At 48.1% G+C, this 16,159-nt stretch overlaps 1 protein-coding gene across 1 annotated transcript; it reads right to left on the bottom strand.

The window, feature by feature from the left end:
• Positions 1-583: 583 nt before the first annotated feature.
• Positions 584-15,734, bottom strand: LOC116970477 (src kinase-associated phosphoprotein 2-like; the record flags this gene model as incomplete). The annotated part of the gene is made up of 5 exons (XM_033017124.1): positions 584-640; positions 6,817-6,880; positions 7,798-7,916; positions 10,379-10,462; positions 15,651-15,734. Coding segments are annotated over 5 exons (408 nt in total), but the record flags the coding sequence as incomplete, so codon positions are not given.
• Positions 15,735-16,159: the final 425 nt, after the last annotated feature.

Below are 16,159 nucleotides of genomic sequence, written 5' to 3'. Positions count from 1 at the left end.
AGTAGATGAGGTTGGAGGAGGTGGACGGAGTCGAGTGGGGTGGTCCAGAGACAGCTGTTGCATCTTTGGACGGAGTTGAGGGGGGGATTGCCCCCCCCCCCCCCTACCCCCCTACCCAGACAGGGAGCATTTTCCGAGCTTCAGTTCACAGCCTGCATCTCTGCTCAGTCACACACTCCACAGTATCAGAGGCTACCTGTGGCAATGCCTGCACAATATTTACCATCAGGCCCAGGCTAATAACACTTCAAATGATTTCACAGCAATAACACCCAAGCCAAAAATCAATACCTTTCTCAGTAACACTGACACGAAACATCTGATAAATTTAATTTGTATCAACCTGCGTCTGCTACTTTTGAGTCAGCTCGGAGTTTATTTTCTTGACTTTACATGGATTCCACTTTATTTAATTCCACAAATCAATATCTGTAAATGCTGTCAGATGAAAGTGTTTCTGGGGCGAGGAGGAGCAAGGATTTCTCTCCTCGTCTCCTCGTTTGTCTCCTCTCTCGGAGCTGCCTTTCCCATTTGACAATTGTCACATTGACCGGTTAATAGCCGTGCACAGAACTAAAATTACCACCCATCATAATCAGAGCGGTGGCTGAATCCGAGCTGTCGATAGCAGCCGGAGATCCTGATCGGATTAGAGAGACGAGCTATAGACCACAGTCCAAGCTGCACACAGGCAGCTGAGGCCGGCTATCCTGAGTTGGAATCCTTTCAATTATCAGCCAACCGTTCTCCAGCAGTCATAGAAACGTAGAAATGTAGAAAATAGGTGCAGGAGTAGGCCATTCGGCCCTTCGAGCCTGCACCGCCATTCAATATGATCATGGCTGATCATCCAACTCAGTATCCTGTACCTGCCTTCTCTCCATACCCCCTGATCCCTTTAGCCACAAGGGCCACATCTAACTCCCTCTTAAATATAGCCAATGAACTGGCCTCAACTACCTTCTGTGGCAGAGAGTTCCACAGATTTACCACTCTCTGTGTGAAAAATGTTTTTCTCATCTCGGTCCTAAAAGATTTCCCCCTTATCCTTAAACTGTGACCCCTTGTTCTAGACTTCCCCAACATCGGGAACAATCTTCCTGCATCTAGCCTGTCCAACCCCTTAAGAATTTTGTACGTTTCTGTAAGGTCCCCCCTCAATCTTCTAAATTCTAGCGAGTACAAGTCGAGTCTATCCAGTCTTTCTTCATATGCAAGTCCTGACATCCCAGGAATCAGTCTGGTGAACCTTCTCTGTATTCCCTCTATGGCAAGAATAATGTGCTATAGAAATAAAAGTGACTTGACTTGACGTATTACGTATTGTGTGTGAGAATTCCAGAGATTCACCATTCTCTGTGTGAAAAATGTTTTTCTCATCTCGGTCCTCAACAATCTTCCTGCATCTAGCCTGTCCAACCCCTTAAGAATTTTGTAAGTTTCTATAAGATCCCCCCTCATTCTTCTAAATTCTAGCGTGTACAAGCCGAGTCTATCCAGTCTTTCTTCATATCTTGGTTCTTGGTTTCTTGGTCCTCCAAAATATTCCAAATGGAATTGAAACTGGAGGCGGTGAAGGGAGGGCTTAAGCCAGAAAGGGTTATTGGGAAGAAAGAGCTACTTTAAATTTAGTTGCATCTGGTTGGGTAACTATAGTTGGGTGGAGATTATTCCATGCTTTAATTGTGCGGGGGAAGTACGAATTGCTGTACACATCTGTCTTTGTAGCTGGGATCACAAATTGGATCGAATGTCCTCGTCTGCTCCTAATTGGTTTGGGTTTGGTGTAGGTCTTGTAATCTATGTCGAGCTGACCATTTAACATTTTGTAAAAACAGGTCAAACGGTGAGCTTCACGTCTGTCTTGGAAGTCATAGAGTGATACAGCGTGGAAACAGGCCATTCGGCCCAACTTGCCCACGCCGACCAACATGCCCCATCTATATGATACGATAGAACTTTATTTATCCCAGGAGGGAAATTGATGCTGCACTAGTCCCACCTGCCTACATTTGGCCCATATCCCACTCATGTCAGATCGACACAAAAAGCTGGAGTAACTCAGTGGGCCAGGCAGCATCCCTGGAGAAAAGGAATGAATAGGTGATGTTTCAGGTCGAGACCATTCTTTCTCCTCTGTCCTATCCACGTACCTGTCTAAATGCTTCTTAAACATTGCGCTAATACCTATCTCAACTACCTCTTCCGCCAGCTTGTTCCATACATCTACCACCCTTTGTATGAAAAAGTTAGGATCCTATTAAATCTTTCCCCCTTCACTTTAAACCTATGTCCTCTGGTCCTCGATTCCCCTACTCTGGGCAAGAGACTCTGTATCTACCAGATCTATTCCTCTCATGATTTTATACATCTTTACAAGATCACCCCTCATTCTCCTGCGCTCCAAGGAATAGAGACCCAGTCTACTCAACCTCTCCCTGTAGCTCACACCCTCGAGCCCCGGCAACATCCTTGTAAATCTTCTCTGTAGCCTCCCCAGCTTGAAGACATCTTTCCTATAACACGGTGCCCAGAACTGAACACAATCCTCGAAATGCCGTCTCACCAACGTCTGACAAAAATGCAACCTGACCTCCCAACTTCTATACTCAATACTCTGACTGATGAAGGCCAATGTGACCAAAGCCTTTTTGACCACCCTAGCCACCTGCGACTCCACCTTCAAGGAACCACGCACCTGTACTCCTAGATCCCTCTGCTCTACAACACTACCCAGAGGCCTACCATTCACTGTGTATGTACCTGCCCGTGTTAGACTTTGCAAAATGCAACACCTCACATTTCTCTGTGAATAGTTCAATTTCATGTTTAAGAAATATTTAGACAGGTACATGTGTAGGGTATGTTTGGAGGGATATGGGCCAAATGCAGGCAGGTGGGTCTGGTGTTGATGGGGCATGTTGGTCGGTGTGGGCAAGTTGGGCTGAAGGGCCTGTTTCCACACTGTATCACCCTATAATTGCCACTGTGCTCACTCTTCCTGCCAATGGGTGGGGATTAGGGGCGGGGAAGATGCCCTGTACCCTTGCATTTTTATTTTAGAGGTACTGCGCATCTGCGCAGACCAGCGATTCCCGGACACTAACTTCGTCCGACGCACACTAGGGACAACCTACAATCGTTACAGAAATCAATTAGCCTACAAGCCTGTACGTCTTTGGAGTGTGGGAGGAAACCGGAGCACCCGGAGAAAACCCACGCAGGTCACGGGGGGAACGTGCAAACTCCACACAGACAGCACCCGCAGTCAGGATTGAACCCGGGTGTCTGGCGCTGTGAGGCAGCAGCTCTACCCGCTGAGCCGCCCTTGTAATGAGGCGACCAGAACTGCAGTGGACAACTAGGTCAGCATGGATAAGTTGGGCCGAAGGGTCTGTTTCGATGCTGTATCACTCTATGGTACAGTGGTCTAAGGAGTGATCAGGGTTGGGGGACATACTCTGTCCTCTAGTCTGTAGAACTCCGAGACGGAGCGGCTTCAGGGCGGCGCAGGGGCAGAGTCGCTGCCCCACAGCGCCAGAGAACCCGGGGTTCGATCCTGACTACGGGTGCTGTCTGTACGGAGTATGCACGTTCTCCCCGTGACCTGCGTGGGTTTTCCCCGGGTGCTGTGGTTTCCTCCCACACTCCAAAGACGTGCAGGTTTGTAAGTTAATTGACTTTGGTAAAAAAATGTAAAATTGTCCCTAGTGTGTGTGTGTGTGCAGGATAGTGTTAGTGTGCGGGGATCGCTGGTCGGCGCAGACCCGGTGGGGCTGAAGGGCCTGTTTCTGCGCATTATCTACCAACTAAAGTAAAGTGAACTAAACAGAGGAAAACATGCCAAAAGAGATGAACCTCAGGCACACGGGGCTGAAGCAACTCCGCCAGAAATTGTTTTTAATTAGCGGCAAACTTCAAACTTTTATTGCCTTAATCAATGGAACCATGTTTAATTAGAAAGTGAAATTTCCAGCGCTGACTAATATTCACCTCACTGGGGTTTTAGAGGGAAAGATGGACCTTGCTCATTTAAAATTTAATTGGAAAGTAAATGCGATTTAAAAAGAAAGTCAAATTACAATTTATTTAAGGAAGCAAAGGATGCAGATAAGAGTGATTTAAAACTTACTTAAACTGTGCTGACATACAGAAATATTGCTATTTATTAAAACCCAGTGGGCACTCCGACACTCTGCCATCGACCTGTTGTATTGAGATCACACAGACACACTCTGTATCCAAATGACTATTGATATTGTCTTTGGATGCTGCTTAGATCATGTAATATCCTGCACCTATTTTCTATGTTTCTATGTTTCTAATATGGAACAGTATAGACAGTAACATAGAAACATAGAAAATAGGTGCAGGAGTAGGCCATTCGGCCCTTCGAGCCTGCACCGCCATTCAATATGATCATGGCTGATCATCCAACTCAGTATCCTGTACCTGCCTTCTCTCCATACCCCCTGATCCCTTTAGCCACAAGGGCTAAATGTTATATCTAACTCCCTCTTACATATAGCCAATGAACTGGCCTCAACTACTTTCTGTGGCAGAGAATTCCATAGATTCACCACTCTCAGTGTGAAAACAAATGTTCTCATCTCGGTCCTAAAAGATTTCCCCCTTATACTTAAACTGTGACCCCCTTGTTCTGGACTTCCCCAACATCGGGAACAATCTTCCTGCATCTAGCCTGTCCAACCTCTTAAGAATTTTGTAAGTTTCTATAAGATCCCCCCTCAATCTTCTAAATTCTAGCGAGTACAAGCCGAGTCGATCCAGTCTTTCTTCGTATGGAAGTCCTGACATCCCAGGAATCAGTCTGGTGTAGTCTGAAGATGGGTCTCGACCCGTAACATCGCCCATTCCTTCTCTCCCGGGATGCTGCCTGTCCCGCTGAGTTACTCCAGCTTTTTGTGTCTATCTTCGGTTTAAACCAGTGTCTGCAGCTCCTTCCTACGCAGTGTCGTACAAGAACAGGGGTCGGCACAGTGGTGCAGCGGTAGAGCTCCTGCCTTGCAGCGCCAGAGTCCCGGGTTCGATCCTGACTACGGGTGCATGCCTGGCCCTTCTCCCCGTGACCTGCGTGGGTTTTTCGGGATCTTCGGCTTCCTCCCACACTCCAAAGACATAGACCGAGGTTAGTTAATCTGTGGAACTCATTGCCACAGAGGGCTGTGGAGGCCAAGTCAGTGGGTATTTCTTAAGGCAGAGATAGACAAATTCTTGATTAGAACGGGTCTCAAAGGTTATGGGGAGAAGGCAGAAAAATGGGATTGGGAGGCTGAGATCAGCCATGATTGGATGGCGGTGTAAACTCGAGGGGCCGAATGGCCTAATTCTACTCCTATAAATTGTGAACTTGGGAATGTACAGATTTGTGGGTTAATTGGCTTGGTATGAATGCAAAATTGTCCCTAGTGTGTGTTGGGCAGTGTTATTGTTCGGGGATCGCTGGTTGGCATGGACTGGATGGGCCGAAGGGCCTGTTTCCGAATTGTATCTTTCAACCAAGCTAAACAGGTTCCGCCCACATTATCTACGCCAACTTGATGACAAGACCAATTCTCATCTGCCTGTACGTGATCTATATCCCTCCATTCCCTGCATATCCATGTGCCTATCCAAAAGCTTCTGAAATGCCACTATAGTATCTGCCTCCACCACCACCACCCCAGGCAACACGTTCCAGGCACCCACCACCCTCTGTGTAAAAAAAAAAAAACTTGCCCCGCACATCTCCTTTAAACTTGGTCTTCCAATGCGAATTGTTGATGGAGGAGCTGGGAAGGTCCCATTGAAGAGATTGACGAGAATATTGATCCCACAGAAGGTTGGTGAGGAGAGGCATTGTGTTGAACAAGGGTGAGTAAGGCCAGGTGGAGGTGTGAGAGAAGAGGCGGGTTCATGAATGTTGCTTTGATTGGCCTGACATGATGCTACGAATGATGGGACCCGACCCAAAACGTCACCCCTCAATGTTCTCCACAGATCCTGCCTGACCTGCTAAGTTACTCCAGCACTTTGTGTCTTATGTAGGTGGTGCAGCGGTAGAGTTGCTGCCATACAGCGCCAGAGACCCGGGTTTGATCCTGACTATGGCTGCTGCCTGCACGGAGTTTGCATGTTCTCCCTGTGACCACGTGGGTTTTCTCCGGGTGCTCCGGTTTCTTCCCACACTCCAAATACATACAGGTTTGTAGGTTAAATGCCTTTGGTAAAAGCCATTAGTTGCCCCTCATGTGTCGGACAGTGCTAGTGTGCGGGGATCGCTGGTCGGCACAGACTCGGTGGGCCGAAGGGCCTGTTTCCGTACTGTATCTCTGAAGCCTAAACTATAAATTCCCCTTCGACAGTCAGAAGAAGACAAATTGCCCTGTTGCCCTGAGGGGCAACTTTTCCACACAGTGGGTGTATGGAACAAGCTGCCAGAGGAGGTAGTTGAGGCAGGGATCATAACAGCATTTAAAGGACACTTGTACAGGTACATGGATAGGAAAGGTTTAGAGGGGTTTGGGCAAATGGAACTAACGGAGACGGGACATGTTGGTCGGCAGGGAGGAGTAGGGCCGAAGGGCCTGTGTGACTCTGTGACTGAGTCCCATCTGTAGAATTATGCTCTGTGGTCTGGCCTTGCTTCACCTGGCAACCTTCATTTGATGAAGAAGGGTCTCGACACGAAACGTCACCTGCTCCTTCGCTCCACAGATGCTGCCTCACCCGCTGAGTTTCTCCAGCATTTTTTATCTCCCTTCACTTGACGATGTCTGGGGGTCTTGTGCGGGATTTGTCAGCGCGCTCACTTACCTTTCAACACAAACAAGATGTCTTCCACCCACTCCTTGGCCTCCCGCACGCTCAGAGCAGTGAACTGGGGAGTGGAAGAAAGATTGATCAGTCTGCAACTCTCACTGAAGCTTTTAGAAACATAGAAACATAGAAAATAGGTGCAGGAGTAGGCCATTCGGCCCTTCGAGCCTGCACCGCCATTCAATATGATCATGGCTGATCATCCAACTCAGTATCCCATCCCTGCCTTCTCTCCATACCCCCTGATCCCTTTAGCCACAAGGGCCACATCTAACTCCCTCTTAAATATAGCCAATGAACTGTGGCCTCAACTATTTTCTGTGGCAGAGAATTCCAGAGATTCACCACTCTCTGTGTGAAAATAAATTTTCTCATCTCGATCCTAAAAGATTTCCCCCGTATCCTTAAACTGTGACCCCTTGTTCTGAACTTCCCCAACATCGGGAACAATCTTCCTGCATCTAGCCTGTCCAACCTCTTAAGAATTTTGTAAGTTTCTATAAGATCCCCCCTCAATCTTCTAAATTCTAGCGAGTACAAGCCGAGTCTATGGAGCGAAGGAAACAGGCAACGAGGAAAGTTTCTATCCTTCATTCATGTAAACCTTTCCTCTCGCATCCCAAAGATGCGCGGGTTTGTAGGTTTCTAGCCCCTCTGCAAATTGCCCCCTGGTTTGTAGGGAGTGGGTGAGATAAGGGGGATAACGTGGAAAAGGCTTCACCATTCGATGTTACGTAGAATAGCGCGTAATGCTGGCAACACCGATAATAATAATAATAATAAATTAAGAATTTTGTACGTTTCTATAAGATTCCCCCTCATTGGAATGTCATTGTCCTATACAGGGACACATGACAATAAACTCACTTGAACTTGAACAATCTTCTACATCCCAGCGAGTACCTTGCTAGTGAAAATCAACCATTCCCACCACCCCCCAGTAAGGTGACCACTCTACCTGCAACAGGTGATGCTTACCTGGTACACCTTCCTGTCCACACTCTTCACCTCGAAACAACAGTTTTTCTTGGGATCTTTCCGGAGGTTTTGAAGCAGGTAGGCGTCGTGCACGTAGAACGCGCCTCTCTGCTGCTTATCTGCAAGAAAACATCGTCATCTCGAGAGGGTCCCGGGATAAGTAAGGATTTAGACGTTCCTCTCGGTCCCAGCGAACAAATCTCCAGTGAGAGGTACAGTGAAAAGCTTTTGTTGCGCGCTAGCCAGTCAGCAGAAAGACAACAAATGATTACACTCGGGCCGTTTGCAGTGCAGAGATACATGATAATAATATAATAATAATAATAATAATAATAATATATTTTATTGTCATTGCACATAAACGCAACGAGATTTGGTCTGCAGCTTCCGATGTCATAACATAAATAACTAATAAAATATTGATTTAGATATTTAGATATCCCGAGAACATGGATTGTAAAAAGAACAGTAAAAGAGTCAAAGGTACACAAAATTGATGGGGAAACTCAGCGGGTGCAGCAGCATCTATGGAGCGAAGGAAATAGGCGACGTTTCGGGCCGAAACCCTTCTTCAGTCAAAATAGTTCAACAGACTAAAGTGCAGATGTGTCTGTGGGACGTGACCATCCGAGGGAGACAGTCCAGTGGGGATGGGGATGGGGGGCACTCAGCAGGGCCGGTTCAGAGCCGCTATAGCTCTGGGAATAAAGCTGTTTCTTAGTCTGGAGGTTCGGGAGTAGAAGGCCTTGTAACGTCTGCTGGAGGGAAGTAGTTCGAACAGTCCGTTACAAGGGTGTGAGGAGTCTTTATGGATGCTGACGGCCTTCCTGAGGCACCGTGTGTGGTAGATGCCCTCCAAGGCTGGTAGTGGTGTCCCAATGATCTTCTGAGTGTCCCAATAAGGGAATAACGTTTAGCGCAAGGTAAAGCCAGCAAAGTCTGGTCAAGGGTTGTCTGAGGGTCACCAATGAGGTAGATGGTAGTTCAGGACCGCTCTCTGGTTTATTTATCAGTTCATTTATTCATGTGTGTATATATTTATATAATGGTATATGGACACACTGATCTGTTCTGGAGTCAATGCCTACTATATTCTGTTGTGCTGAAGCAAAGCAAGAATTTCATTGTCCTATCTGGGACACATGACAATAAACTCTCTTGAATCTTGAATCTTGGTTGTTTGGGAAATACCAAAGAAGGGTCTCGACCCAAAATGTCACCCATTCCTTCTCTCCAGAGATGCTGCCTGTCCCGCTGAGTTACTCCAGCTATTTTGTGTCTATCTTGGGAAATACCGATGCTTGATTGTGATGAAGGGCCCCGGCCCTGGGCGATAGAACTGTTTCACTTCCAGCCCTGTGCTGTAATACTCTCCCTGACCCCTCGATAGTGTGCCTGTATCATTAGCCCAGCTGACGGCTCTCATTCATCCCAGACTCACAATGGGGTAGTCACACCAATGTACGTTCTCCCCGTGACCTCGTGGGTTTTCTCCGGGTGCTCCGGTTTCCTCCCACACTCTAAAGACCTACAGGTTTGTGGGTTAATTGGCTTTGGTAACAATTGTAAATTGTCCCTAGTGTGTGTGTAGGATAGTGCTGTGTACAAGGTGATCGCAGGTCGGCGCGGACTCGGTGGGCCAAAGGGCCTGTTTCCACACTGCATTCCTAAAGTCTTAAAGAGAATTTTAATCTCTATAGACAATAGACAATAGACAATAGACAACATGTGCAAGAGTAGGCCATTCAGCCCTTCAAGCCAGCACCGCCATTCAATGTGATCATGGCTGATCATCCCTAATCAGTACCCCGTTCCTGCCTTCTCCCCATATCCCCTGACTCCGCTATCTTTAAGAGCTCTATCTAGCTCTCGCTTGAAACATTGCAAATGATATCCCGTTCATAAGTGATAGTAGAAATAGGCCATTCGACCCATCAAGTCTACTCCGCCATTCAATCATGGCTGACCTATCCCTCCCTCCTAACCCCATTCTCCTGCCTTCTCCCCGTAACCCCTGACACCCGTACTTATCAAGAATCTATCTATCTCTGCCTTAAAAATATCCATGGACTTGGCCTCCACCGCCGTCTGCGGCGATACGATACGATAGAACTTTATTTATCCCAGCAGAGAAATTGATCTGCAAACAGTCATAAAGACACAAAAGCACAAAATACATGAAACATGAAATTAAAGTCACGAGTGGAAAGGATTGGGGATATGCAAATATTGGGGGGGGGGGGGGGGGGAGGGGCTAGTCAGTCTACCCCTACAACAGAAGGGGGAGGGGGGTGGAAGATTACAACCTTCACGTGGTCCGCCCTGTTTCGACGAATGCAATCAACCCGACGTGCACAATCAAATAAGATCAAATAGAACAAGTTGTCCAACAACTTTAGGCTGTGCACGCCATACGCAAGAAGAAGCAGAAGGGGGAGGGGTTGTACAGTTTGATGGCCACGGGGAACAAGGATCTCCTGTGGCGTTGTGTACCAATACCAATGCAACCCAACCCATACTAAATGAATTCCACAATGATCACATTGGGGCGTGGGCAAGGTTTCAAGGTCGGTGGGCCTACCTTTCTCACTGCCGTAGTAGTAGAATATGTTGGTGTTCAGCGCGCAGAATCGACGCCGCCACTCCGAACCGAAGAAGCTGTGATCTGGAAGGAAAGGAGAATTAAACATACACCAACATCGGGATTGGGAAAGTTGACCCACAGGAGCAGCGGGGATGGACCAGGATGGAGATGAACGAGTGAATTGTTTTCATTGTGATATTCTTTGCTTTGCCTACACAAGGTATGCAAATAGTCGCTAGACAAAAGGCGCTAACAAAGTATCGCGCTGCAGGTCCTCCTAAGCTCTCCCCCCCCCCCCCCCCCCCCCCCCCCCTCCACCCTTTAATGCGGATAAATGTGAGGTTATCCACTTTGGTAGCAAAAACAGGAAGGCAGATTACTATCTAAATGGCGTCTAGTTTGGAAAAGGGGAAGGACAACGGGATCTGCGGGTCCTTGTACATCAGTCTATGAAAGTAAGCATGCAGGTACAGCAGGCTGTGAAGAAAGCGAATGGCATGTTAGCCTTTATAACATGAGGAATCTAATATAGGAGCAAAGTGGTCCTTCTGCAGTTGTACAGAGCCCTACTGAGACCACAACTGGAGTATTGTGTGCAGTTTTGGTCCCCTAATTTGAGGAAGGACATTCTTGTTATTGAGGGAATGCAGCGTAGGTTTACAAGGTTAATTCCCGGGATGGCGGGACTGTCATATGCTGAGAGAATGGAGCAGCTGGGCTTGTACACTCTGGAGTTTAGAAGGATGAGAGGAGATCTCATTGAAACATCTGAGATTGTTAAGGGTTTGGACAAGCTAGAGGCAGGAAACATGTTCCCGATGTTGGGGGAGTCCAGAACCAGGGGCCACAGTTTAAGAATAAGGAGTAAGCCATTTAGAACGGAGACGAGGAAACAGAGAGTGGTGAGTCTGTGGAATTCTCTGCCTCAGAGGGCGGTGGAGGCAGGTTCTTTTGATGCTTTCAAGAGAGAGCTAGATAGGGCTCCCACTGCTGGTGGGAGGTCCCTGTCTGACGGGGTGGTCAACCTTGAGCTTGCCTCTGGTCTCCACCCACATCCACCTCACCTTTGCCTGTACATTGCCTCTAGTCTGGAGAAATATCCGGGTGGTCCATAGGAGACGTATCAGACAAAAGCCAACACCCATCCAAGATTTGGGCTGGTGATTAAAAAGTCAACCCCCCCCCCCCCCTCAATTAGTCTGTAGTCAGAGGGTGGTGAATCTGTGGAATTATTTTCCGGAATTCAAGGCTGTGGAGGCCACAAGTCAGTGGATATTTTTAAAGCAGAGATAGATAGATTCTTGATCAGTACGGGTGTCAGGGGTGATGGGGAGAAGGCAGGAGAATGGGGTTAGGAGGGAGAGATAGATCAGCCATGATTGAATGGCGGAGTAGACTTGATGGGCCGAATGGCCTAATTCTACTATTCCTTATGACCCTGTGATTATATCCATCTATCACTTGCCAGGCTTTGTCCCGTCCCCACCATCTCTTTTCCAATTCTCTCCAACCTCCCACAACCAGTCTGAGAGTCATAGAGTGATACAGCGTGGAAACAGGCCCTTCGGCCCAACTTACCCATGCCAACCAACATGCCCCACCTACACTAGTCCCACCTACACTAGTCCCACCTACTGTTGGGACGACAGATGGCACAATGGGCTAAGTGTTCGGCTGGCGACCGGAAGGTAGCCGGTTCGAATCCCGCTTGGAGTGCATACTGTCATTGTGTCCTTGGGCAAGACACTTCACCCACCTTTGCCTGTGTGTGAATGTGTGTGAATGTGTGTGAGTGATAGGTGGTAGTCGGAGGGGCCGTAGGCGCAGATTGGCAGCCACGCTTCCGTCAGTCTGCCCCAGGGCAGCTGTGGCTACAGAAGTAGCTTACCACCACCGAGTGTGACTGAGGAGTGAATGAATAATGCGATGTAAAGCGCCTTGAGTATTAGAAAGGCGCTATATAAATCCCATCCATCATTATTATTATTACACTAGCGTTTGGCCCATATCCCTCTAAAACTGTCCTATCCACAAACCTGTCCAATTGTTTCTTAAACGTTGGGATAGTCCCAGCCTCAGATACCTCCTCTGGCAGCTCGTTCCATACACCCACCACCCTCTGTACAAAAAAAAGTTACCCCTCAGATTCCTATTAAATCTTCCTCCCCCCTCCCACCGCCCCACCTTAAATTTCCCCCCTCACATCCAGGTGCAAATCATGAGAGGAATAGATCAGGTCGAGTATCTTACCCAGATTAGGGGGAATTTTAAGGACTGGAAGACATAGGTTCAAGGTGAATGGGAAAAGATTGAATGGGAATCTGAGGGGTAACTTCATCACACACAGGGTGGTCAGGTGTATGGAACGAGCTGCCGGAGGAGATATGAGGTGAAGAGATGAAGCAGGGACTATCCCAACATTTAAGAAACAGTTGGACAGGTACATGGATAGGACAGGTTTGGAGGGATATGGACCAAGCGCAGGCAGGTGGGACTAGTGTAGCTGGGGCATGTTGGCCAGTGTGGGCGAGCTGGGCCGAAGGGCCTGTTTGACTCTATGATTCACTTCTTCAGAGGGGCAGTGATAGGTGGCAGGGAGGCAGAGGGGGAGGGACTGAGTTGTGGGCTGGTCGGAGAGGTGGGTGGGGGTGGTGTGAAAGCACAGAGACAGCATAGGTTGGATCCGGCTTCGAGCCCTTTGTCTCTCGCTAAAAATGTTTATCTTAATTAGCTTTCAAGAAAGGATGGCGCCCTCTGCAACTCCCCTGTGCAATGAACACTATGTTTAATCTGCGATGTCTTGCAGGGTAATGGAGTGTGTAGATCAGAAAGAAACAATATAATGCCGTTAAGGAAAGAATCGGCCTCTGAGGAAATACTGGGAGACATGAGCATCTTTCAAATTGACTGTGAAATTTTGTGAAAGCTAGAAATGTGATGGCAAGAGATAAAGCCTTGGACAACAAAGGCAGATTGTGCTAATTAACTAAGAAACGCTCTTCGCAGGCTAAAGATTGCAGGAAAAATCTATTCGACTGATCTCCACATTGTCTCGCTCCGACCTTCTGGGCAAAATAAAAATAACGACACAGGGATCGTACCTCCCCCAACCGCAGTCACCACGCCTGTTGTCATTGTCGATCACCTCCTCACGTCCTCACTGGGACCAGGTTGCCCGCTGACCTCACGGGGATGAACCAGGAGCAGAATTGGGCTCGGTAGTAAAGAAAGCAAACTCAATGCTCGCATGTATTTCATAGAAACATAGACAATAGGTGCAGGAGTAGGCCATTCGGCCCTTCGAGCCTGTACCGCCATTCGATATGATCATGGCTGATCATCCAACTCGGTATCCTGCACCTGCCTTCTCTCCATACCCCCTGATCCCTTTAGCCACAAGGGCCACACCTAACTCCCTCTTAAATATAGCCAATGAACTGTGGCCTCAACTACCTTCTGTGGCAGAGAATTCCCCGGATTCACCACTCTCTGTGTGAAAAATGATTTTCTCATCTCGGTCCTAAAAGACTTCCCTCTTATCCTTAAAATGTGACCCCTAGTTCTGGACTTCCCCAACATCGGGAATAATCTTCCTGCATCCAGCCTTAAGAGGGCTTATACACAAAAACAAGGATGTAATGTGTTTAAGAAAGAACTGCAGATGCTGGAAAATCAAAGGAAGACAAAAGTGCTGGAGAAACTCAGCGGGTGCTGCAGCATCTATGGAGCGAAGGAAATAGGCAACGTTTCAGGCCGAAACCCTTCTTCGGACTGATGTCTGATGTAATGTTGAGGCTCTACAGGGGCGCTGGCCAGGCAGCGTTTGGAGTATTGTGAGCAATTTTGGGGCCTGTATCTGCGCAAGGAGCATGTGCTGGCTCTGGAGAGGGTCCAGAGGGGTGGTTTACTAAAATGAACCCAGGAATGAGTTAGGTTAACCTATGATGAGCGTTTGTCGGCACTGGGCCTGGAGTTTAGAAGAATGAGGGGGGGGGGGGGGACCTAATTGAAACATACAGCATGGTGAAAGGCCTGGATGGAGTGGATGTGGAGTTTCCACTAGTGTGAGAGTCTGGGACCAGAGGTCACAGTCTCAGAATTCAAGGACGGACCATTAGGAAGGAGATGAGGAGAAATGTCTTTAGTCAGAGGGTGGTGGATCTGTGGAATTCTTTGCCACATAAGGCTGTGGAGGCCAAGTCAGTAGGTATTTTTAAGGCGGAGATAGATATGTTCTTGATTAGTATGGGTGTCAGGGGTTATGGGGAGAAGGCAGGAGAATGGGGTTAGGAGAGAGAGATAGATCAGCCATGATTGAATGGCGGAGTAGACTCGATGGGCCGAATGGCCTATTTCTGCTCCTAGAACATCAGAACGTGTGAATACCGCCCCCTCTAATCTCCCTGAATGCTTCAGCGACACAGTTCTGGCATCAACCTGCTAAATCTCATCTCCCATCTTTTCCACCATCTCTCTAATATAGATCCAGCACACACTGGGCTGCAGCAGCTGCTAGTTTTTCATAAGTGGTTTTTAGATGGTATCTTTATTGTTCTGAGTGCACGTTTAAATTGTACATTTATTTGGGGAGGGGAGGGGGGGGAGGGGGGGGGGGGGTGGAGTGAAGTAATCCATTTACCTCCCCAGTTCCTTCCCCAATGAAATGAAGTGGAAAGAATTAAGGGCCTGTCCCACTTACGCGATTTTTTTCGCCGACTTGCCGGCACCCATCATGGTCGCGGCAGGTCTCCAACATTTTTCATCGCGTTGAAAATCCAGCGGCGACCAGAAAAAGGTACGACTCTTTGGGTGACCACTCACGACCGTACAGGCCATGTCACCCTGCGACATGGTCGCCCAAAGAGTATGGTCATGACAATAGACAATAGGTGCAGGAGTAGAGGCCATTCGGCCCTTCGAGTCAGCACCGTCATTCAATGTGATCATGGCCGATCATCCCCAATCAGTACCCCCCGTTCCTGCCTTCTCCCCTGACTCCGCTATTTTTAAGAGCCCTATCTAGCTCTCTCTTGAAAGCATCCAGAGAACCGGCCACCAGCAGAGGCAGAGAATTCCACCGACTCACCACTCTCTGTGAGAAAAAGTGTTTCCTCGTGAGTATGGTCCAGAACCAGGGGGCCACAGTTTAAGAATAAGGGGTAAGCCATCTAGAAGGGAGATGAGGAAACACTTTTCGAACGGAGATGAGGCAGCATCTCTGGAGAGAAGGTTGGGGTCGAGACCCTGATTCAGTTTCTCTGCACTGTACCTCTGCGCTTCTTCTCCAGGTAGCCTTGCTTCAGAATGCTGGACAACTCTTGAGCCGGGACCATGGCGATGTCTTCACATTGTGCTGGAACACATTAGAACAAAGGCAGGGAAATCAATAGCTTGCAAAGCCCCAATAACGTTACATTTACAGTCTCGGCAGAGATAGCAACCCTTGCTTTCCCTCTCCAGTTCAGTCTGACTGTCCCTGATTCCATTTTATTCCTGTTTACTTTGTTGTTTCATGTGCAGGAAGGAACAGCAGATGCTGGTTTACACCGAAGATGGACACAAAAAGCTGGAGTAACTCAGCGGGACAGGCGGCATCTCTGGAGAGAAGGAATGGGTGACGTTTCGAGACCCTCCTAGCTAACAGTAGCTGAGGAGGGGGCTGGTTGGCTCTCCATTTTTTCCTTGATCTCCAACCTCTTTGATGTCTCCTTCTCACACCTTACACTTCCTTATCTCTGAATCTCCCCCTCCTCCTCCCGACTCTCAGTCTGAAGTAGG

The sequence above is a fragment of the Amblyraja radiata genome, unplaced genomic scaffold, assembly GCF_010909765.2.
Source record: "Amblyraja radiata isolate CabotCenter1 unplaced genomic scaffold, sAmbRad1.1.pri scaffold_932_ctg1, whole genome shotgun sequence".
NCBI classification, from domain to species: Eukaryota; Metazoa; Chordata; class Chondrichthyes; order Rajiformes; family Rajidae; genus Amblyraja; species Amblyraja radiata.
This window is presented reverse-complemented; position numbering and strand designations above follow the sequence as displayed.